This window comes from Peromyscus eremicus, chromosome 1 (genome assembly GCF_949786415.1).
Source record: "Peromyscus eremicus chromosome 1, PerEre_H2_v1, whole genome shotgun sequence".
NCBI classification, from domain to species: Eukaryota; Metazoa; Chordata; class Mammalia; order Rodentia; family Cricetidae; genus Peromyscus; species Peromyscus eremicus.
In genome coordinates, this window is record NC_081416.1 from 23,481,811 (window position 1) to 23,507,725 (window position 25,915).

At 37.9% G+C, this 25,915-nt stretch overlaps 1 protein-coding gene across 4 annotated transcripts in view; it reads right to left on the reverse strand.

The window, feature by feature from the left end:
- Positions 1 to 3,294: 3,294 nt before the first annotated feature.
- Tbc1d12 (TBC1 domain family member 12) overlaps positions 3,295 to 25,915 on the reverse strand; it is an 86,127-nt gene continuing 63,506 nt past the window's right edge. For all 4 annotated transcript variants that reach the window (XM_059258484.1, XM_059258474.1, XM_059258468.1 and 1 more), the window contains 7 exons: positions 21,317 to 21,397; positions 16,868 to 16,956; positions 14,697 to 14,768; positions 9,788 to 9,916; positions 9,437 to 9,546; positions 6,486 to 6,744; positions 3,295 to 4,589 (listed from right to left, as the gene is read on the reverse strand). In XM_059258484.1, the coding sequence (XP_059114467.1) occupies positions 4,521 to 4,589; positions 6,486 to 6,744; positions 9,437 to 9,546; positions 9,788 to 9,916; positions 14,697 to 14,768; positions 16,868 to 16,956; positions 21,317 to 21,397 (809 nt within the window). In that variant the 3' untranslated portion in view covers positions 3,295 to 4,520. The remainder of the gene's footprint in view (positions 4,590 to 6,485; positions 6,745 to 9,436; positions 9,547 to 9,787; positions 9,917 to 14,696; positions 14,769 to 16,867; positions 16,957 to 21,316; positions 21,398 to 25,915) is intronic.

Here is a 25,915-nt window from a genome sequence, read left to right on the forward strand (position 1 = left end):
TTTATTTATTTATTTATTATGTATACAGCATGTATGACCGCAGGCCAGAAGAGGGCACCAGATCCCATTACAGATGGTTGTGAGCCACCATGTGGTTGCTGGGAATTGAACTCAGGACCTCTGGAAGAGCAGTCAGTGCTCTTAACCCCTGAGCCATCTCTCCAGCCCCCGAAAATTCTTAAAACACAAGAGTGTAGATACAGAGAAATGAGGTTGGTCTAGTTAAAGAGTATTATTACATGTGTGTGATTTTTAGTTGGTTTAAAAGGCTGCTTTACTCATCTGCTACTTTCACTTCTTTAGGCCAGACTATTGTCTTCATTATTCTAACTTTAGGTAAAATATTCCTATGTCCATGCAAATTTTATTTCAGGTACAGAGAGAAAAACAAACTCAAACCCAGATCATGATGATTGATAAACAGAGGGAAAAAATGAAAGCATTTCCTCTAAAATCAGGAATGAGATAAGGGTGCCCACTCTCTCTGCTCTTAATTCAATATAATGCTCTGAGTTGTGGTTGCAACAAAAATATAAAGAAAAGGCATACAAACAGAAAAGGAAGGCATTGAAGAATTTCTGTTTGCAGATGCCATGATTCTACAGACCCCACAGACTCCAGAAAATCCTTAAGACTTAATGACCATTTTAGCAAAGTAGTATTTTATTGGGCATTGTTTGTTTGTTTGTTTGTTTGTAGACAGGATCCCTGTATGCAGCCCTGGCTTTTTTGAAACTCAATACATGACCAGGCTGTCCTATAATTTACAGAGATCTGCCTGATTTTGCCTCCTAGGTGCTGGGATTAAAGACATGTGCCACTACACTTGGTTGGGCATTTCTTACTTTAGAACTACAAACTCAATTCAGTAGTACATTTATTGATTGGATTATGTTGTTACATGATTTTTGAGTTCTTTATAGATTCCATCAAATAATCCCCTGCTGAATTATATAGTTGGGTAAGATTTCTCCCATTTCTGTAAGCTGCCTCTTTCCTCTGTCAGGGGTTTCCTTACTGACTGTTGGCATTGTTTCCTGTGCTACTGGAATCCTTCTTAGAGACCTTGCCTATAGCTTCAAGTATTTTCCCCTTAGCAATTTCAACATTTTAGGTTTAAAATTAAGCCCTTTGTTCCATTTTGAAGTTATTTTTAAAATATTTAATTCTATATGTGTGTGTTGCTAAGTGTATGCATGCGTACCATGTCTGTGCAGGAACTCCTAGAACTAGTTACAGACAGCTGTGAGCTGCCATGTGGGTGCTGAAAACCAGACCTGGTCCCCTGCAAGAACAGAAGCACTCTCAACTGCTCAGCCATCTCTCCAGCCGCATTTTTATGCAAGATGAGATATAGGGATCTAATTTTCTCCTTCTACATATGGATATCCAGTTTTCCCAGCACCATTTATTCAAAGAGGCTGCCTGTTTTCCCAGTGTTTGGTTTTTGCTATTGTTTCTAGTAATTTTTTTCCCTTATTTATTTTGTAGGTATGTGTTTGTGTTCTAATGTGTGTGTGTGTGTGTGTGTGTGTGTGTGTGTGTGTGTGTGTGTGTATAGAGGTTACAGAACCTGTGAGAAACAGAGTCATGTATTGCAGATTGGCTTTGACCTCAAATTTCTGATCTGCCTACTCCCATCTCTGAAATGTTGGGGTTAGCGATGTGCACTAGCACATGTGGTTTTTGTTGTGCCAGGGACCAAACCCAGGAATTTGTGCATGCTAGGTAAGCACTCTCAATCAAGTAAACTGTACTGTCAGCCCCCAAAATACACTTTAAAAACTTAAGTGTAGCCAGGCGGTGGTGGCGCACGCCTTTAATCCCAGCACCTGGGAGGCAGAGCTAGGTGGATCTCTGTGAGTTCGAGGCCAGCCTGGTCTACAGAGTGAGATCCAGGACAGGCACCAAAACTACACACAGAAACCCTGTCTCTAAAAACCAACAAAACAAAACAAAAACAAACAAACAAACAAAACAAAACAAAACAAAAAACCTTTGGGAGGTGGAGAGATGGCTCAGCGGTTAAGAGCACAGCACTGGCTGTTCTTCCAGAGGACCTGAGTTCAATTCCCAGCAACCACATGGTGGCTCACAACCATCTACAATAAGATCTAGTGCCCTCTTCTGGCCTGCAAGCATACATGCAGGCAAAACACTGTATATATAATTAATAATAAAAAAATCAAAACTTAAGTGTATGGGTGTTTTGCCTGCCTGTATGTAGGTGTATCACATGCATGCAGGGCCCATGGAGGTCAGAAGAGTGCTGGATCCTCTAGAATCCAACAGGTTGGAGTTATGAGCAGTATGAGCCACCATGTCGGTGCTGAAAATCAAACATGGATCCTCTTGCTCTTAACCACTGAGTCCCCTCTCTGGCCACCCCTAATACATTTTTGCCAGCTAGATGTAGCACATCTTTATTCTCTTTTGAGTTGCCCTGAGTGGTATGCATAGTGAGTTCTAGGGCAGACCAGCTAGGGATACATAGAGAGACTTTGTCTCAAATAAATAAATAAACTAACAATGCCTGCTGTGTGGGGTCATGTGAGTAACTACATACAAACTGCCTGTTTATGTGCTCAAAGGGAAAGAATATGAGGACAGTATGTCAGCTTCTCTGAAAGGCTCAAAGTACTGACAACCTCAGAAATCCCTCAGAGAAGAAATCTATCCCCCCCACAAAAAAAGTTATTCCTTTTTTCCCTAGATGTTGACTAAACCTGATAGCACCAAAATAATGAAGACTCATTTCATCATAATTCTGCTTACAAGTTTTATTTTCATAGTAATTGTTACTAGTGGTTTTTTAGTGAATTTCTTGTATTTACATTTTATATATACATTTATACTTGGAAAGTAAAGAAACTGTACAATAAAAAAAATAACAAAAAGAAATACAGAATGCAGGACCACCTCAGGAAACTAATACCTGAAAGTAAAATTAAATCCAGGCCAAGTAGTATAAATTCAGAGATTACTGCCAGAGGTTAGGTGTCCTTTATGAGGGACACCAATATTAAGGGACAGTCCCCAGAGTTAAAAGCTCATCCTAAAACAAAACCTATTAAGACTCTAGAAAATCCCTCAATATTTTTATTATACTACCAGTTTCACTGAGCCAGCCCTTATGATAGGAATTAATTCTTCAGAGTTCCCGACGCTAGAATGATCAACCCATAGGGTAAAAATATATGGACACCCTCTGGTCCCATACTCCTAAGGCAGTTTACTATACCATAAGGAAGAATCTCTGGCTAGTTAGTCTAAAGACATATATATATATATATATATATATATATATATCCACCACTAACAGAAATGTGTGCTTCTATGTTGTATCAAACCAAACTGCAACATCAAAACAGGATAAATCTAATCAATAACTAAACGGTACTTTTTACAGACATTAGATATTGTCCATAATACTCAAATGATTTAGATTAGGTTCAAAAATTAATTATAATAAATTTAATGCCAGTTTACCAATGATTAATAATTTATCTGAGATGCCATCAAAAAGACTAAGAAAAAAGGTAAAATTACTTTTACTATTATTCCCATCAATTAGAAAAAAATATGCATAGTTTCACAAGTCTTAGACTTAGCTATATAAGATTTCAAATTTCAAACTGAAATTAATAAAATTGGTTTCTATAGATAGAAGATGGATTTTAACTAAAAAATTCAAGTCTTGTAAGTAGTGTGTTATCTAGAACTCTTAGAATTCATTGCTTTTTTATTCTTACTCTCAGTCAAGTCTTCAGACCACTAAAGTGCAAAAAGACCTTTCATTCTACCAGTTAGTTTTTAATGTTAAGTTACTACATAACAATTTGTTGGACAAGAAACAAAAAGGCTAAAATTCTTCTGTGATAGAAATTCCTTACAGAAAGAACTTCTCTTCAAAAACAAAGGGGCACAGCACTGTGGGAAACACCATAAACAGAACAAGAAACAATGTCCCACCAGCATTTCCAGTTCTAGAGGTCAGAACTGCCTTAGCCTACAGGAAGCAAGAGCTTCGGCAACTTAAATAACCTACAATGTAAGTTGCTTACTACTGGTCTACAATAGCTTCAAAAGTTCAGAACTGGAGATAATACACATATCCGTATCTTTTTTGGAGGTTAAAGTAGGATTTAACAACCCCATTCTGACCCCCAAAGTGCGTTTGTAGTAACTGTTAAAAAAGAAAAGATATAAAAAAAAAAATTGAAGTTTCTGTTGAAGCTATTTTTAAAAAATTATTGCATTTAAAATATTCACTCCAAATTATGGAGTATGTAATAGCCATATAAACTTTTTCCTCTGAAAATGGCTGTCTTAGGTACTTTGTTGTTAATACTGTCAATAAATTACGTATTTCATTTACTTCAGCCATGGAACTTCAACTCAGCAGTTTTCCAGCTCTTGATCCTTCTCTCCAACACTTCCTTCCATGCTATCAGCATAGGAAACAGGAAAGTCTCCCCCAAAACTAGCTTTTGCATTTTAGTTTGTCCCTCACTCCAATGTTAGCTCTTCAGAGCAGGACTGCTGTTCTTATCCCCTTCTTTAATGTCCTTCGTGACAGATGCAAAGACCTGCAAATTGCATGAAACAGAGATTTAGATAACCCTGGGCTAGAAACACAGAAAGCTTTTCTGAAATACTGACATTCTCAGGCCCTCACACCACCCGTTTAAGATGTCTGTGGACAGGGTCTCCCATAGCCCAGCCTGGCTCGGACCTTGCTATATAGCAGAGGATGACTGAACTGCTGCGCCTCTTGCTGCCACCTCCTCAAGTGCTGACATGACAAGTACATACCACCATCTCAGGCTTCAGGTTTCCTTGGAGTTTTTGTTTGTTTGCTTTGGTTTTTCTTGTTTCTGTTTTTACATTTTATTGCTTCATTGGTTGTGTATATGAGTATGTGTGCATGCCTTGGTCAGCACAGCTCGCATGAGTTGACTGTCTTCTGCCACATGGGTCCTGGGGACTGAACTTGTGTTGCTAGGCTTGACAGCAGCAACCTTTACTTGCTGAGCTATCTCCCCACCTCTCCTTTTGTTAAAAGCCCAGTTTTACTGAATATAATTAGATTCCAGTTTTCATCAATTGCAAATTACTCTGACATTACTGGAGCTATACTGTATTTCATTTCAAGGGCAATTAAACTAAGAACTTTAAAGGTAGTTTGTGTCATCCATGGACTAAATGACAATGTTTACTTTATATGTCATTTAACTTTACCAGTATATATGTTTCTTCTAACAAGACTCCGCATTTGAAAAGCAAGGACCTCTGTATGTGGTTGCACATGCTATATTCCCAGGACAGGAGGGTCAGGGGTTCAAGGCTGTGGTGGTTTGAATAAGAATGGTTCCCACAGGCTCATATATTTGAATGCTTGGTTGTCCTGGAATGAGAATACTTGGGAGGGATTAGGAGGAATGGCCTTGTTGGAGTAGGTGTGTCACTTGGGGTGGGCTTTAGGGTTTCAGAAGCTCAAGCCTGGCCAGTGTGTCAGTCTCTTCCTGCTGCCTGTGGATCCAGATGTAGAACTCTCAGCTACTATGTCTGCCTGTGAGCTGCCGTGCTCCTCATCATGAGGATAATGACTAAACCTCTGAAACTGTAAGTGAGCTCCAATTAAATGCTTCCTTTTATGAGAGTTGCCAAGGTCATGGTGTCTCTTTACAGCAATAGAGTACTGAGACAAAGGACATCTTCAGCTATACAGTAACATCAAGTCTAGCCTGGGTTAAAGGAGACCCTGACTCAAAACAAGAAAAAGCTAGGATCATACATAAGATTTTTTTTGTTGCAAGCTTTTAGTACACAGCAGATGGGGCTTTTTGGTGTGGGTTTTTTTTTTTCTTTCTTTCTTTACATTTATTTACTTACTTACTTACTTATTTTGGGTATGTGTGAATGTATCAGCATGCATGTGCCACAGTGCATGTGTGGAGTCTTCCACATGTGGGACCCAGGAATTAAGCTCAGGTAGTCAGCATCAGCATGCATGTGCCACAGTGCATGTGTGGAGTCTTCCACATGTAGGACCCAGAGTATGTGCGGGTGCATCAGCATGCACGTGCCACAGTGCATGTGTGGAGTCTTCCATTATGTGAGACCCAGGAATTAAGCTCAGGTAGTCATAGTTGGCAGCAGAACCTTTACCCTTGAACCATCTTGACAGTCTCATAGCAAGGATTTAATACAATTTGTGTCTGTTTGAAATATCAAAGTAACCCTATGACTGCTTTGGTAAATAAGTGACTATTGTAGGTGGCAATTCACTAAAATACTACAGGACTTATATAAAATAAAGCTGTAAGTTTAGAAAAGAGAAATCCATTTTAAATCCTTCCATCTCAAAGCCAAAAATTATTTTTTAGTTTAAGCACTAACATTTGTGATACAGAAAACTGCTTTACAAAAAGTCAACAGATAATTTTAACTATTAAAAGTTAAAAAAAAAAAAGTCACTCTACCTGAGTCCATTTTTTGGTGCTATTCTGCATCTGAATGGCTGCAATACAGCTGAAGAGCTTTTCTGACGTGATATCTTCTGGCAATTTGGTAAGAAACTGTGCTATATGAATAAAGTCCATCTGTAGGAGTACATCTTCATATAGCCGGAGGATCCCTAATCCAGTCCTAAATAAAAATTCCTCTCCATCTCTGCAAAACACATCCCAGACACGGCAAGCCAGATCAAGTGGCAGTGATTTGCTGTACAATGTGAAGATCCTAAAGTGAAAGAGGAAATAGTTACTGCACTGTTTAATTTATTGACTTATTCATTCCATCAAGTGTCACTATAGAAAAACAAATGCACAGGGATAAAAGGACAATACATTATAATGTCTTTTTTCAAAACTTGAACAGTAGTAAATTAAGCAATAAGTCATGACATTAAGTAAATTTACAACCTTACACGGAGACGAAGTCTGGAATAAGCCAGAGGGGGTAGAATAGCTTAATAATTAGAGCCATGGAGCTCTGAAACCAAAATGTTTGAGCTTGAATCTCTAATTTCCTACTTTGTTACATAACACTGAGCAAAATATTTAGTTTTGCTATACCTCAGATTCCTCATTATAGCAAACTAAAGATACTAATATTACCTATTTTAGGGCTGTTTTGAAAATTAAAGTCACTTTCTTATCTTGTTATTGTTGGTTGTTATTTATTGATGGATTGATTGGTCGATTGATTGGAGGTTGGGGGCAGACAAATTCTCACTGTGCAGCCAGGTTCCTGCTTATAACTCATGTTCTTCTTACCTCTACCTCTCTCAGTGCTGGGATTTCAGGCATGCACTACTACATCCAGCTTAATCGAGTGTTTAAAACAGTGTTAGATATATAAAGCATGCTCAAGACTTGGAGTGTAGCTCAATCCTAAAGAAGCTTACTAGCATGTGCAAGGCTATGTGTTTAATCCTCAGCACTACACATACTAACCAAGCCAACAATGACGAAGGTGGGGGAGAGAGAGAAATAAAAAGGGAGGAGAGGGCAGAGACAGAGGGAACAAGCCAGAATACACAAAGGGAGAGGAAGAAGGCCCAAATGACTAGGAAGACATCCTATTTGGTAAAGGTCATTATTTGCTTATTCATTTTTTTACATCAAAGCTTATACCTGAAATTCTAACACTTGGGAGGTAGAGTAGGACATCAAAGCTTATACCTGAAATTCTAACACTTGAGAGGCAGAGTAGGAAGGTCATCCTCAGCTACATAGGACCTCTGAAGCCAGCCTAAACTAGAAGCCCTGTCTCAAAATTAAAGTTCCATAACCACTCTTTACTGTTGACAACTTGACAATCTCTACTTTTAAAAATATATATTTTTTTTAAATTTAATGAGTCTGCCTGTATGTATGTCTGTTCATGCAGTGCCTGAGGAGGCCAGAGGAGGGCACCCAATTCCCTTGGATTGGAGTTACAGACACTTGTGAGCCACCCTGAGGTTGCTAGAAACTAAACCTGGGTCTTCTGGGAGAGCAGCCAGTGTTCTTAACCACTAAGCCATCTCTCCAGCCCCAAGTTCTCCACTTCTTATCAAAATTCACCAATGATACTAAAAACTGCCTGTTGCTTACCACAGAAACCCTCAAAATTAGAACAGAACATCCTGGATATAAGAAAATAAATATTTGCATCTAAATAAGGAATCATTCTTCTTTCAGAACTTTGGATAAAGCTTTGAAAAACATCTTATTAATATAATATAGCTTTTTCTGTGTTAAGAATAAAGAAATTGCCATTGGCTTTTCCTGAGATATTAGTATATGCTAGGCATTAAAGAATCCATCACAATGATTCACTACATTTCAAGGTATTACTATACTTTCTTTTTTAAAAAGAGCATTAATTAATTAATTTATTACTGTGTGCATGCACACACGTTTGCCATGGTGCTTGTGGATGTCAGAGAACAACATTGGGAGTTGGCTCTTGTCTTGCGCCTTGTTGAGGCAGGGTCTCTCTTGCTTCTGATGCTGTGGTGACTACTCTAGGCTAGCTTCCCTGTGATTCTCTTGTCTTTGCCTCCCATATCACCATTGGAATGCTAAGATATGTGCCACTGCATCTGGCTTTCATATAGGTTATAGGGATCAAACTCAAGTTGTCAGGTTTGTGTGGCAAGTGCTTTCCCATGCTGACCCATCTTCCAGTCACCTCTTTTTCTCTCCTTTATTTAAAAACAGACATATATATGTATACATAATTTTTATTTTAAAAAAGATTTTATTTTATATATCTGTGTATTTATATATGTGTATATATTGTATAATTATGCATATATGCATAATTCAAATGCCTGTGTGTGTGTATGTGTGTGTGTGTGTGTGTGTGTGAAGACTACAGTGCCCAAGAAGAGCAGAAGAAGGTGCTGCTTGCTCTGGTGCTGTAGTTACAGGCTATGGAGCTGCTCAAGCTAGGTACTGGGAAATGAACTCAGGTTCTCTGCAAGAGTAGCATGCACTATTTTTTTTTTAAAGGACTGCATCACCACACCTAGCCAGAGCATGCACTCTTAACCACTGAGCAATTTCTACAGGTTCTCTCCTATTCCCTTTTATAAAAACAAACAGAAACTGATTTCAAGCCAGTCTGTATTTGTTTGGGTTTTCAAGAGAAGATTTCTCCTTGTAGCCCTGGAACTCACTTTGTAGAGCAGGCTGGCCTTGAACTCAGAGATCCTCCTGTGTCTGCCTCCGGAGTGCTGGGATTAAAGGCATGTACCACCATACCTGGCTCCAGTCTGTTTTTAAATACAATCCTACAAAATGTGGGACTTTTTCTATTTGTGAGAGAAAGGTTCTTTTAAATGTATAATCTCATCTATCAGATTTACTATACTTTGTAAAAAACAGAGAAAGTTATATTTTTATTTCCTCTTTACTGTTATTTATGTCTGTTAGTGACTTACCAATCTATCAAGTATATATCTGGTGTAAGACTGTATGACTTGAAATGAAGAAATAGTTTGGACAAGTTTTCCTCAAAGAATACCTCAAATGTTGCAAAATACTTCAACATCTATAAATGGGAAAAAAATAAAATTACAAAATAATCTATTACAGAAAGAGAAATCCTCAACTTTAATAGCAAACTTTATTAAGGACTCTTTTGAGTCACTTCAAGTTTTCCTAAAATTGTCACTCAATGAAAACTTCATCTATTTGATTAGACTATCTCAGTCTTCCGTGCTTTTTTCTCTAAGCAGACATTCAGAACACAGACACATCTGAACCAAATGGTCTATCCTAAATGTTCATACCATGCCGTGATCCACCCGGAAAAAGGCCAACTGGCATGGCTTATTTAGGAGATTCGCAAATGCAATGAAGGCGTCTGCTTCCTCCAGATTGAGAATCAGCACAGCTGCAATGAAGGACATGCCTTGGACCTTCAAAGGGAGGGGGATAAAAATGGATTTAGATCATTCTACTTTAGTTACCCTCCTCAAAACTTACAAACTGATAGTAATTTTGCTAGTATCCTGTTTTTGTCCCAGTAAAAGCAACTAGTAAGAAACTGTAATAGTTGTTTGTTTGTTTTTTTTTTTGTTTTTTTCGAGACAGGGTTTCTCTGTGTAGCTTTGCGCCTCCCCTGGAACTCACTTGGTAGCCCAGGCTGGCCTCGAACTCACAGCGATCCACCTGGCTCTGCCTCCCGAGTGCTGGGATTAAAGGCGTGCGCCACCACCGCCCGGCTGAAACTGTAATAGTTGTAAAATGTCCCTAATTTTACATTTCTTGTTCATGTGCTAGGGTTTAACAAATCAGAAAAAATTTAAATAAACTTTTATTTGCTCTAAGAGCCTATCTCAGTGTACCAACTAATTATTTCTTCTTAGTCTGAATTCTTTCAAAATTACACGTTAATGAAAATTAAGTGATTGTTTTCACATTATAACATACAAAGGACTAAGAATAAGAGAGATGTATGGGATAAACTGAAAACTCCAAGAAAGAAGTTATGGGGCTTGAAACAGCCTGAATTTGTGGGCAATCACAAGAAAGAAATGAAGATGGGGGAAAATCCCTTAATGAAAAGAAGCTTGAACAAAGAAATGATAGCCCATGTAGAATACAACATTTATAATGGGATGACTAGAAGACACTTAGAAAAAGACGCATTTACATTATGAAAGGCCTTGATAAAATGGCCAATGAGTTATCTGTAGCAATTATACCTCTCTTTAATTAGAAACAAAGTCAAGAATTCTATAATAGAAATACACACAAAGTCCCCTGAGAATAACTACAATGATGGATATGGATGTGTCTTGTTCCCAACCTGAAGAGTCTGTCTATAATCACCATCTCCAGCTTCTTCTTCTTCTTCTTCTTCTTCTTCTTCTTTTTTTTTTTTTTTTGGTTTTTCAAGACAGGGTTTCTCTGTGTAGTCCTGGCTGTCCTCCAGAACTCACAGATCCACCTGTCTCTGCCTCCTGAGTACTGGGACTAAAGGTGTGCACCACTACTGCCCAGCCATTGCCAGCTTCTTACATCCCTTTGTAATATACTTCAGATGGATTCCCATTCGCTAATATTACTACATAGCACTGATTCATTCTTACATCTCCTTGTAACATACTTTAGATGGGCTAACCACTCACTAATATTACTACAGTGCACTGATTCATTCTTTTCTTGGGGATGAAAGAGACAGCATTTCATGTTGGAGCTTAGCTGGCCTAGAACTCACTATATAGCCAAGGCCGACCTCAATCTCATAGCAATTCTCCTGCCTCAGGCTACTAAGTGAGAGGATTTACAGGTATGAGCCATCACACTGTTTTCAATAATTTTTAGGGAGCTGGGGAGATGGCTCAGAGGTCAAGAGCACTGCTTGTTCTTCCAGAGGTCCTGAGTTCAATTCCCAGCAACAGGGTGGCTCACAACCATCTGTAATGAGATCTGGTGCCCTCTTCTGGTCTGCGGGTGTACATGCCACAGAACACTGTATACATAATAAAATAAATACATCTTTAAAAAATAATAATAATAATTTTTTGTTCTATTTCTCTGGCTTCTTTGCAGACTTTTTAATAACTTCCTATTTAATTTTCATTAATGTAAGCTCCATGGAAACAGAAACTATAGTAAGCGAAGTAACTGTCCCCTAAAGATGTTCATGTCCTCATATCCAGCACCTGTGAAGATGCTACTTTGAGAAAATGATTAAGTAAAATCTAGAGATGAGATACTTGTACTAGATTATCGGAATGGGCCCAAAATTACTGTTCCAAAGGACCTTGAAGTGAAAATGGGAGGCAGGAGAATCATACTGAGATTAGAAATGCTGTAATGCTCCTTTTCAAAATAAATGGGAGGGGGCTGTAGTGTAAAAAATGTAATCAGCTTTCAGGTGGAAAAATGGATTCTGTCCTGGAGCCTACAAAAGAGCACAGCACTGTCACTACCCTGACTTAAACATGAAGTCAATTCTGGGCTTCTAACCTGTAGAACTTTCAAATGTGTGTTGTTTGAAGACCCTGAATTTGTACTAATTTGTTATAGCAACAATAGAAAACTAATACAGAGAACTTATCTGTTAATAATTGTACTCCCTGTACCACAATATGTGCTGAATGTATAAGAGGCAAATTGTTAACCACCAATAAATAGAAAAGAACAAGTGCAAATAAAAAGAATAAAACCACATTTAATTTTACCTAAAATGTTAAAAACCATGTACTAAAAAAGAAAAAGATGCTGCCAATTAGTTGATAATGCTTTATCACTTAGAATTTTTATTTTATGTATATGTGTAGAGCTACTTAAAGATCATTTGCATACATCATGTATCACTCTTGTGCATAATGAAAGAAAATAGTTTCTTTATGGTGTTTCCAAAGTCTAATTCTTTTGATTATTATGTGTTACTAATGGATGTCATTTATGGTAGTATTCTAAAACATTTAATTTGAACCTAATCAGAAGAAAATCACAATAGTTTTAAGATTCTATTGCACACATTTTTAAAAAGTGTTAAAAACTGAATCTTTTATAAAAATTAAAGTTACAATGAAAAACTGTAAGTACAAATCGGAAAAAAAATGCAAGGGATATTGTGGTGATATTGTGTCCCCCAATATGTTGTATACCCTAATAAACTTATCTGGGGTCAGAGAATAGAACAGTCACTAGATATAGAGGCCAGAAAATGGTGGCACACACGCCTTTAATCCTATCACTTGGGAGGCAGAGATCTCTGTGAGTTCAAGGCCACACTGGAAAGAGCCAGGCATGGTGACACACACCTTTAATCCCAGGAAGTGATGGCAGGAAGCAGAAAGGTATATAAGGCATGAGGACCAGGAATTGGAGGCTTTTAAACTTTTAGGCTTTTAGCAGCAGTTCAGCTGAGATCCATTCTGACAAGGACTCACTCAGGCTTCCAGTTTGAGGAAACAAGATCAACTGAGGAGTTGACAAGGTGAGGTTGGCTGTGACTTGTTCTGTCTCATTGATCTTTCAGAATTTAACCCAATATCTGGCTCTGGGTTTTTTATTTTATAAGACCTTTTAAGATTTGTCTACAGGACATAAGGTGTTCTATAATGCTGTGGGATGTTCTATATGTTAAATGTGTTGCTCTGATTGGTTAATAAATAAAACACTGATTGGCCAGTAGCCAGGCAGGAAGTATAGGTGGGACAAAGAGAGAGGAGAATTCTGGGAAGTAAAAGGCTGAGGCAGAGAGATGCTGCTAGCTGCCGCCATGACAAGCAAGATATAAGGTACCGGAAGGCTACGAGCCACGTGGCAACTTATAGACTAATAGACATGGGTTAATTTAAGATAGAAGAATTAGATAGCAAGAAGCCTGCCACGGCCATACAGTTTGTAAGCAATGTAAGTCTCTGTGGGTTTACTTGGTTGGGTCTGAGCAGCTGTGGGACTGGCGGGTGAGAGAGATTTGTCCAGACCATGGCCCAGGCAGGAAAACTCTAGTTACACTATATCTCTTGTAAAAAATACCTGAGCAGAGGAGTGTAAAACTTGCTCAAATCTCATTTTTTTCCACCCAGACCTGGCAATTCCTCTCTTTACCCTGACATATCTTCCCCTCATCACTTTACCATAAACCCTTTAATAAACAATTTACTTATATATTGTCTCCTTGAGCTTGATGGGGAGGTGTAACCATATTTTATGCACAGAAGTATCTAGAAGTGCCTAGAACAATGCCTGTCATGTAACAATGATAACACATAAAAATCCATATACACAAATATACATATGAACAAATATACAGATTCATGTATAACAGAACAAAGTTGTACCAAACAATGAATCTCTACAATTCTCTCAATGAAAGAAGAGAAGATGAAAGTTCAATAACTTCTAGTTAAACACTGAGCACTCAAATTTTGTTTCTTCCCCAAGTCCAACATGACAGTAAAGGAAAATGTAAATATTACCTTGGAAGGACAGAGAGAATGGTAAAGGTTAAAAAACAGTGTAAATGGCTAGGCGGTGGTGGCGCACACCCTTAATCCCAGCACTCGGGAGGCAGAGGCAGTCGGATCTCTGTGAGTTCGAGGCCAGGTCAGTCTACAAAGCAAGTTCCAGGACAGACTCCAAAGCTACACAGAGAAATCTTGTCTTGAAAAACAAAAAAACAACCACCATAACAAAATAATGTAAATGATATAAAAAGCATTTTAGCAATTTTAATTAAAGTAAGTGGAAATGTTGAAACAAAGGTCTGCAGAAGAAAAAGCCAACAATCAGCAAGCCGGAGAATCCTACTGGCTCAAGAACTGAAGCTAGGAGACACTCTGAAGTTGAAGAGTAGGGCTAAAAAGCAGAGCTGGTTCAATCTATAAAGTGAGAACAGTTATTCCCCTATCCTGGGTAGCCAGGTGCCTTGCCTTCCTCTAATCAAGCAGAATATGCAGAGAATTTATTAACCAGAGGAACAGCCACAGAAACAAACAGTTAGGGAGACAGACAAGTCAAAACACATCCTGACAGCAGAGGTGTGGACGTGCAGCTCATTTTCTTCTCAACAGTTGGGAAGAGACAGAAAGCTTCCTCTTCAGGTAAACCAGTGAGCTCAAAAGATAAGCTACAGATAATCTGTGTCTATAAATATCTAATACAACATAGGAAGTCTTGATGAGTATAAATAAAATGTTTATATGCAAAAATCAGACTGAAACAAATACTTACATAACCAACATCAGGTCTGTAACAGGTATACGCCCCTAAGATACTATGTAAAACATCGTGATATGGGCCACCCTTAGAAGAAAAAGAATAAATTTTAAAACTGTAAGTAATTCTAGGTTAATGCTAATGAAATATTAAAAACTGTAAAACTATACCATTCCTTAAATGACCAGTTTTAGCATATTTATTCATTATAAAAATACTCTAAATGCGTTCTATCAAGATGTTTTCAGAATTAATAAAAGTTTGATCTTGAATAATAAGTCAAATATACTCACTTGAATATAACTTATATAATTTGCAAACAATTTTAAATACTTCTAAGGTATAATAAATATAACAATACAGATTACTTTTCTATTTAAATTTTTTCTATTTTATTTATATACACATGAGGATTGAAACTAGGGCCTGCACATGCATGCTCATGTTTTTATACTGAGCCCATTTCACTTTGTATAATTTCAGAAAAAAATAAAAGAGGCCAAGTATGATACACACAGCTTTAATTCCAGCAAAGCAGGGTTATCACTATGAGTTTGAGCTCAATGTGACCTACATAGTGAGTTCCAAGACAATTGAGGTTACATTGTAAGACCCCGTCTTTAAAAAAAAAGTCAACCAGCTAGTTATTTTAATATCAATAGTAATTCTTTAAATGTATGTGTATAGGTGTTCTGCTTGCATGTATGTCTGTGTACAATGTGTGTGCATGATGTCCATGGAAGCCAGAACAGAGTGTCAGATCCCCTGGAATTGGAATTACAGAGAGCTGTGATCTGCCACAAAGGTGCCAGGAATAAATACCTGGGTCTTCTAGAAGAGCAACCAACTGTTCTTAACTGCGGGAGCATCTCTCCAGCTCCAGTATTTTTTCATTTATTTCTTATTGTGCATGTGTGTAGGTACACACATGTCAGGAATTGGTTCTCTCCTTCCACTACGTGGGTTCCTTGGATCAAACTCAAGTTGTCAGGCTTGGCAGCAAGCACCTTTACCTGCTCACCCATCTCATTGGTCCCAATAGTAAGAACAAATAACCTTTATTATAAGTAAACTATTTCCTTGGATTTTAATATTAATATTAAGAATTAGAGATAGCCAGTTATTCCTGTAAACAATAAATATAAAAGCAAACTATTTTTGCCTAGTTCAGTGGTAATTCTAAACAACTTGGAACCAATGTATTTATATTCTAGCCGCTTGTAAGGTGAATCTATCAATAATTTAAGTATAAAAATTCACTATAGTAAAAATGTAAGTTCCTACCACATAACAACTATGTGCTATGACAACTAATATGTTTTATTCCATAGAAAACAAGTGCCTTAATTTTTTGATAGTTTTGTATTTTTATATAAAGACTCATCTTTCTACCTTTTTAAAAATTTATTTTATTTTATGTATATGAGTATTTTATCTGCATGTGCTTGGTGCCATGGATGTCAGAAGAGGGAGTCAGAAGCCCTGTAACTGGAGTTAGGGATTGTTATAAACTAGGAACTGAACCCAACTCCTCCTTAAGAGCAATAGGTGCTCTTAACCACAGAGCCATTTCTCCACTCCTGCTAAAAACAAAAAGTTTCTTTCGTTTTATTAAAGCGGAGTGTCACTATGTAACTGTGGGCTGGCCTCAAACTCAAGAGATCCACTAGCCTCTGCCTTCTGAGTGCTAGAATTAAAACCACCTACCACCATGCCTGGCCTCTTCTCAAATTTTTAAAATATTTTTTCTTTAAAAAAAAATATATATACCTGGGGGCCGGAGAGATGGCTCAGCAGTTAAGAGCACTGGCTGCTCTTCCAGAGAACCCAGGTTCAATTCCCAGCACCCACATGGCAGCTCACAACTATCTATAACTCCAGTTCCAGGGGATCCAACACATAAAATAAAAATAAATAAATATTATAGAAATAATAATATGTGGCTTGGCATGGTAACTCACTTCTTTATTCCCAGCACTTAGAAGGCAGAGGCAGGTAGATCTCTGTGACTTCTACACTAGCCTAATCTAAACAGGAAATGCCAGGCCAGCCAAGGTTACATAGTGAGACTCTGTCTCAAAATAATAAAAATAAAATAAAAAATATTGCCTATGGATTTACAGAATTTGTCCCACTGAGTACTGAAAGAATAAAACAGCAGTTAAAAACTGACTAGAAAACCTCACCTTCTGAAAGATGTAGAGAGATGGAAATGTACGGGATATGTCCAACTTAATTAATTCCAGACTAGCCTCTCGGTCAGCAACAGATATACCTGCATTACCAAACAGATAAAATTTAAAACAGAGGCCAATTGCATTGCCTTTATGTTAACATAAGTAAAAAAAGCTGAATAATCAAGAATGAGCAAGGAACACTGAATCATCTTTGCTAGAACTTAGAACTTAGCTTCTTCCCCCATCCCCAGCATTGTTTCTTTGTTTGTTTGTTTTTGAGACACGTCTCACTATGTAGTTCCAGCTGTCCTGGAATTCACTGTGGTCACCTGCCTGGCTTCAAACCCATAGCAATCCTCCTGCCTCTGCTTCTCAAATGCTGGGATTAAAAGGCATGCATCTTACCTAGCTAGTTTTTGACTTTTGTATTTGGGGGCGGAGGTGGGGGGGGGGTGTTGAGACAGGTTCTCACATAGCCTAAGCTAGCCTCAAACTTCAATTCCCTATGTAGACTTGAACTCCTGATCCTCTTGCCTCTACCCTCCTGAGTGCTAATATTACAGGCATGTGCCACCACACCTAGTTTGTGTTAGTACTGAGGGTTAAACACAGGATCTTGTGTATGCTAGGCAGGCACTTTCTACTGAGCTACATCTTTAGTCCTCTTTCCCTTTAGAGACAGGGTCCACTCTGTAACCCAGGCTAACCTCAAATTCCTATCAGTACTTGTGCCTCAGCCTTGTGGGTGCTGAGATTATAGACAACCAACGACAGACAGTGTAAAACATAATGTCTATCTCTTTCCTCTCTCCCTCCCACTGCATCACCTTCTCTCTCTCCTATGAGTCCAAAAGGAATTAGGGTCTCATGTAATCCAGGCTGACCTTGAACTCCCTCTGTTCCCAAGGCTAGCCTTGAACTCTGCTTGATTCTGTTTTTACCTCCTGAGTACTGAAAATATAGGCATATGCTTCCATACCAAGTTTTGGTACATATACCTCATATATAATTCCCTCATATGCATACACCAGTCACACAATCTACATATACAAAATATATATATTAAAAATAAAATTACACAATTACACTGTGTAACCCTGGCTGTCTTGGAACTCACTCTGCAGACCAGGCTGTCCTCAAACTCAGAGATCCACCTGCCTCTGCCTCTCAAGTGCTGAGATTAAAGGTGTGCACCACAATGGACAGTTCTTTTCATTAGGAAATTTGATGAAAAAGTCATAGCATTGCTCTAACCCAGCTCAATTACTGTCTGAATTTAGGAAATAAGCCCCTAACCCAGTTGCTCAAAAGGAAAAACATTAATATCTCTTTCTACACTCATTTTATTTATAATGTCAGGATATTTCTTCAAATTTAAAATATGCAAAGAAACAGGAAAACATGACTTACAGCGAAGAAGACTCACAGACAACACAATAACAGGAAAATGTGACTCACAGCGAAGAAGACCCACAGACAACACAGTAACAGGAAAACGTGACTTACAGTGAAGAAGACGCAGAGACAACACAGTACAGGAGCCAACAGACATTTCTGTCTATTACACATAAGTTAAATAAAATATGATAAAGAGGGGAGAAAATTTATGAGAAAGATGAAGATTTCAAAAAAATAAGTGGACTTTTATAAAACAGACCAACTACAATTTAAAATTCATGTGGAGGGGCTAGAGAGATGGCTCAGAGGTTAAGAACACTGGCTGCTCTTCCAGAGGTCCTAGTTCAGTTCCCAGCAACTACATGGTGGCTCACAACCATCTGTAATGAGATTTGGTGCCCTCTTCTAGCATGTAGGCATACATGCCAGAACACTGTATACATAATAAATAAATAAATCTTAAAAATAAATATAAATAAAATAAAACTCATTTGGACAGATTTAACAATACAGTGGACAGAACAGAGAAAGATTAATAATGATTATAGATGAATACAAATCATCAAAATTTAAACAGAGAAAATCTTTTTTAAAAAAGAGTATACAAGATGTATGGGACATTATTAAATGAATAGCCTACAATAATAAAAATAGGGCATGAGAAGGGGGCAATATGGGGCTGAAGCAATATTTAAAAAGATAACAGCAGCTGGGAAAAAATGGCTCAGTGGTTAAGAGCATGTACCACTCTAACAGAGGAACCAAGTTTGATTCCCAGGACCAACATCATGGTTCACAACTACCTGTAACTCCAAAACCAAGGGATCCGACACTGTCTTCTGGCCTCCTAGGGTACCATGCATAGACTTGCATGCAGACAAAATACCCATACACACAAAATAAAATAAAAAGATCGTTTAATAGGGGTTGGAGAGATGGCTCAGAGGTTAAGAGCACTGTCTGCTCTTCCAGAAGACCCGGGTTCAATTCCCAGACCCACATGGTAGCTCACAACTATCTGTAACCCCAGTTCCAAGGGATCCGACACACTCACACAGACATACATACAGGCAAAACACCATTGCACATGAAATAAAAATAAATAAATTTTAAAAAAGAAAACAAGTATTTATATATTAAGGCAACAGCTTTAAAATTTTTTATTTCGTTTATTTATTTAGTGTGTGTAAGTGTGTGCACACAGGTGTCATGGACAACTTGAGGGAGTTGGTTCTCTCCTACCACATGGGAGCAGGGGATCACACTCATCCTTCAATGTGGCAGCATATGCCTTTACCCACTAAAGCCATCCTGCCAGGCTTGGCATTAACTTTTTAGTACATTCAATTAATTCATTCTAAAGTACAATTTTTATTCTTTAGTCATAACAAATTTTGGTTTTGTTTCATTTAGGTTCTTATATTCAGAGACATTACACAGCTGAAAATGATCCTGAACTCCATCCTCCTGCCTCCAACCCCCTAAAGTATGGGGATTACAGGTGTGAGTTACCCAACCTACTCTCAGACACATGCCATTTTAGTTTATATGTTGTTTTTTTTTCTGCTTTGTTTGTAGCTCTTAGCAACTGTTCTACCACTGAGTTATAGTTCCAGTCTTAATTTGCATAATTTTGGTACTTCATAAAAACTGAGCCAGGAATGGGGATATACACCTGCATCCCAACCCTCTGGAGGTAGAGGCAGCAAGTTCACAAGTTCAAGGCTAGTCTGGGCTAGATATATGTCTGTATCTCAAATAAACAGACAGATAGACAGACAGACAGATAGATGATAGACAAATGAGAACAATAATGCAACAGCTGAGCCCCTGCTAGTATAAAATTTCATGAACCTTCACTTCCTTCGCATTTGTAGTTTTCCACAAATAGCTATAATAGCTAACTGATCTCGAGATGATTCTTTCAAGGCCCTCAAAATCAAGTCATCTCTCTGACCACTTAGTAATATTTCCCTTCCCTAATGTTACTTTCCTAAAACTGAAAACAGCGAGATAAGTACTATTTGTTTATTGAGAGATATATTTTAGAGTTTAGTTATAGGAAAGAGAAGAGTTTGCTTTCCTATTTATTTATTTATTATATTTTTCAAGACAGGGTTTATCTGTATAACAGCACTGGCTGTCCTGGAACTTGCTTTGTAGGCCAAGCTATCCTTGAACTTACAGAGATCTGCCTGCCTCTGCTGGGATTAAAGATGTGCACTGCCATGTCCAGTGAAATTGCTTTCTATACAGTAATAAATACAAAAAAAGGAAAGGAGGCTAGGAATATAGCTTAGTTGGTAGAATTCATGCTCAGCATGTATGAAGGCCTGGGTTCAATCCCCCAGCACCAACACATGTCCACCACAAAAACAGGACATAGTGGCTCACACCTATAATCCTAGAACTTGGGAAGTAGAAGCAGGACATCAGAAGTTCAGTGTCTTCCTCAGCTACACAGTGAATTCAAGGCCAGACTTAACTGAATGAGAACCTATCTAAAAAAAACAAACAAAAAGAAAAATGACAGATTAGGAAAATGATTCCCTGTTATCAAAGCACAAAAGATAATGGAATAAATTTGCCTAAACTTAATAAACTGATACAAGAAAAAAAAATGCTTCAAAATGATTAAGAAAACTAATTGGCAACGCAGAGGTTAAAGGTGGAAGTTACGGATAAATTAAATGAACAAAGAGTAAGGCAAATCACAGTAAGAACTGTATGCAGTTTATTAGGGACCAAGGTCAGTGGATAGAGAAAAATGAGTTCAGAAAGTGAAGAACATCAGTCTTCATTAACAGCTTGGTATGAAAATATCTGATTCATCCCATTAGCCTCACTGCTGTGATCTGCACCCTGGGATTGGGGCAAACAGACTTGACTCACAGCTCAGCCTCTTGCTGCTAACCCACTAACTACTCTAAGTCTGTTTCCCATCCCACAAGTCAGAATACTATCATCAAGGTACTACACTTAAATCTGGTACATGGTATAAAATCCCAATAGCATATTCAGTAACTGGATTTTGAAATTCTCATTTGGAAACCCTCATACCTTCAATGTCATTATCAGAACTTGTTTCACTGAAGCTTTTCCACCGTTCTCTGGCTCTTGAAAGAAAGATTTCATAAAGTTCTGGGGGTAAAAAAACAAAAATTCATAAATAATACAAAAAGAAATTCACATTTTAATTTTCACTATAAGCAGGTATCAAAAATGTGGTAAACTAAAGCAAACTGGTTTTATCAGAACTCTTCATTACATGACACAGGAGTAGGGTCATCCTGGGAGCTAGTGCAAGCACAGGAAGGTGGGAGGCTCCTGTTCAACAGCCAAACTGGCCGAGAGCAGCCAAAACTTGGGGAGTCAGACCCAGATTGCATTTCAGTTCTGCCAATTACTACCTCCTGGACTTCAAGAAACTTACTTAACTACTCTGGAACTTGATCTTTGCATCTGTAATTGGAGAAAATAATACCCACTCATGAGGTTACCAATGATTAAACAAATCATTTTCTGTAAGTGCTGGTATCTTTTCTCTTTGTTCGTTTGGATTTTTTTTGTTGTCATGGTGGCTGTTTATATTTTGTTTTGTTTTGTTTTGTTTTCTGAGACAAGGTTTCACTGTATCTCTGGCTGTCCTGGAGCTCACTCTGTAGACCAGGCAGGCCTTAAACTCAGAGATCTGCCTGCCCCTGTCTCCCAAGTGCTGGGATTAAGGGCGTGTGCCACCATCAGCCTAGCATCTTCTGGTTTTTGTTTGTTTTTTGTTTTGTTTTGTTTTTTGTTTTTTGAGACAGGTTCTCACAAGGTGGCCATGGCTATCCTAGAACTTGCTTTGTGGACCACGCTGGCCTCAAATACACAGAGGTCTGCCTGTCTCTGCCTCCGATGTGCAAGGATTAAAGGCATGGACTAAAAAAATTATTTATTTTTAAATGCAAAACACAAAAATGGTTTCTGAAAAACACAAATTGCACAACAAATCATGGAATAAAAATAAATTTCCTTCTATGGATGTAACTACTATGGTTAGCAAGGCTCTTAAGAGTTCTTCCAAACGTGAAGATGTGCATATTTGATTTTTATATATCCTCAGTTTTAAAAACTCAGGGGCTGGGGCTGGAGAGATGGCTCAGAAGTTAAGAGCATTAGCTGTTCTGTTCTTTCAGAGATCCTGAGTTCAATTCCTAGCACCCACATGGTAGTTCACAACCATCCATAATAAGATCTTGAATACATGCAGACAGAACACTGTATACATAATTGTAGCTGGAGTTTTATTGTGTCCACCTGGCTCCTGCAGCAGCTCAGACCCAAGTGAAAACACAGACTTATATTATAAACTGTATGGCTGTGAATAAATGAATAAAACTTAAAAAAATAAAAAATAAAAATAAAAATAAAAACTCTGAGGTTGGAGAGATGGCTCAGCAGTAAGAGCACTTAGCACTCCTGCATGGGTCCCAAGTTCGGCTCCCCAAACCCGTATCAGGCAACTCACAATGACATGCAACTACAGCTCTGGGGATCCTACACTTCCGGCCTCCATGGGCACCTGCATTCATATGCACACACCCACACATAGGCATATACACATAATTAAAAGCAATAAAAATGAATCTTTAAAAAAAAGTGACGATATACTGTATGTATCGATCTCATTTTACCTTGTTCCCTTAGAGGTTATACATTAGTAGACAGGATTGGTATTTGATTTTTTTTTTTTTTTTTTCAGTGCTGGGGACTGAACCCAAGGCCAAGACTCTATCATTGAGTTAAATCCCCAGCCCTTTTTGTTTCTTTTTTTTTTTAACAATATTCCAATGTATGACAACTATACTATACTATAACAAGTATTCTTATCTTGTCAAGACTCAGATCTTACAAAGTAACTGACTATATATATTTCAAACATACTTTACAATTCTATTTCCTTTTCTATTTACTTATCACTACTACAAATTACTTCAAAATAAAATACAAAGAAATAAAAAGTTCAAACTTATGTCCAAATCTATGCATGATTTGTAAAAGAGGTAATTGCAATTTAAAATTTTATGTATATAATTGCTGAGGTTGTCAATTAACAATGGCATATATATTTTTTTTAATTTCAAACTGTTTTCATGTCAGTTTTCTTCTTTACCCAAGTTTTAAGCTGTCTTGGAAGAAGAAAGGGCTCCGGCTGACAAATCATTCACATTAGGAAACCACAAAATTGATCTAGTAAGAAAAACATGGTAACAAATTTTTAAAAATCCAAAGGGCAACTTTCCCAAGAAGATTTATAATAAATATCCCCAGTAAAAAGACCTTTGTCTCAGTTTCATGTTGAATCCAAAAAGGGAAAGGCGGAAGCAGGCTTACAGACAGGACAAGGATGGTGCCTTATACTTGAATGGAGAATACTCTGATTTCAGGATTTTAGTCTCAGATTTTGGGGAAATGATGATATACAGACATTCAACAAAGAGCACTTTCACAAATACTCATATTATAAATAGCCAAAACAATTTTTTGGTATAGCTAATGGTCTTATCCCCATTTTACAAATGAAAAAAAAAAAAAGCTAGACTTTAAGATAGTAAGTAGTCTGCCCAAGGTCACAATCTAACACATGGTGGAACCAGATGTGAGCCTACCTGACTAATGTACAGCCCATACTCTTAGCTAATATTCTCTAGTTATAAATTTCACAATTAAAACAAATACAAATAAGGGGTCACTTATTAGAAAGTAAACAAAGTTATAAAAAAGAAGCTCACTGCACTCAAGATTGAGCTTTCTTTCCACCACCAATGAAAAGGAAGAGAATCAGTTCCCTATTTCATTCTTCAATACATAGTTGTTTAGTTTAAAAAAACAAAAAACAAAAACCTAAACTTACAGTGAAAATAAATGACTTAGTCATATTACAGACATTTACACATGTCAACCTTGAGCCTTTTGGTTTTATTGACATATAACTTTATTGCCTATCTAGATAACATTTTAATATCTAATTTATGGAGCAAGCTACCACCTCATATCTAAAGCCAAAGTTATCAGCAACAAAAAGTTGAAAATTTTTAAAAAATTTTCAAATAATCACCAGTCAGTGTTTTTTATACCTTTTTTTGTTTTGTTTTGGTCTGGTTTTTTTGGAGACAGGGTTTTTCTGTATAGTTTTGGTGCCTGTCCTGGATCTCACAAACCAGGTTGGTCTCGAAATCAGAGATCCGCCTGGCTCTGCCTTCTGAGTGCTGGGATTAAAATCCTGCACCACCACCACCCAGCCAGTCAGTGTTTTTTAAAATCTAAGAAAATCATTTCTTTTTAACTTGTCTCATAGAAAGCACAAGAAACCTATATTAAGTCATATAAAGTCTAACATATTCTAAGGTAAATATTAAAATCTACGATTCTACCTTAAACTCTTTGGAGGTGGCACTGTGGTTTGAACTCAGGACTTTGCATTTGCCAGTCAAGTGCTCTATCACTAAACTGTATAATATACTACCAGCCTTTTCTTTGTCCTTTTTCAGTACAGTAGAGAATGAACCTACAAACCTGGGCATTGGTAAGCAAGCCCTCTACCACGCAGCCTAGTCTGCTTGGTTGGGCTTTTTCTGTTTTTGTTGTTATTTTGGTTTTTTGATGTTAATATTGCTTTGAGACAGGGTCTCACTATGTAGACCAGGCTGACCTGGAACTCACTATGTAAACCACGCTGACCTTCAACTCATGAAGATCTGCCTGCCTCTACATTCTGAAAGCTGGGATTAAAGGCATATATCACCATGCCTAGCTTCTATTGTATAGATCTTGAAACCGGGTCTAAGTTTCCCAGGCTGGTCTCAAACTCACTCTGTAAACTCTATAGGTCTTCAATTTCCAATTGTTCTGCCTTAACCCCCCTAGTTCAAATTATAGGCCTGTGCCACTATGCCAAGCCCATTAAACTATTTTTTTTAAAGTTTTTTTTTTAAATTATTTCATTATTTGGATGGAACAGGGTATGTGTGAAGGTCAGAGGACAACTTGTGGGACCTGGTTCTCTCCATGTAGGACCCGGGCATCAACATCATCAGGCTTTGTGGAAAGCACCTCTACAAGATGAGCCATCTCACCCAGCTCTCTAAAAGTTGTTTGTTTGTTTTATGCGTATGGACACTGGGTGTTTTGTCTGTACATGTGTACATGCACTTAGTGTGTGCAGTGCTTGTAAGGACAGAAGCAGGCATCAGATGCTCTGCAGCTGGAATTAAACTGTTGTTAGCTGCCACTGGAATGATGGGTACCAAACCTAGGTCCTCTGCAAGACAAATGTTCTTTTTTTTTTTTTAAAGATTTATTTATTTATTATCTATACATAGTGTTTGCTTGCATGTACCTGAACACCAGAAGAGGGCACCAGATCTCATTACAGATGGTTGTGAGCCACCATGTGGTTGCTGGGAATTGAACTCAGGACCTCTGGAAGAGCAGCCAGTGCTCTTAATCACTGAGCCATCTCTCCAGCCCCAAGACAAATGTTCTTAATTGCTAAGCCATCTCTCCAACGCACCCTCCCCCCTTTTTTGTTTTTTTGAGACAGGGTCTCCCTGTGTATCCCTATCTGTCCTGGAACTCGATCTGTAGACCAGGATGGCCTCAGACTCCCCTGCCTGT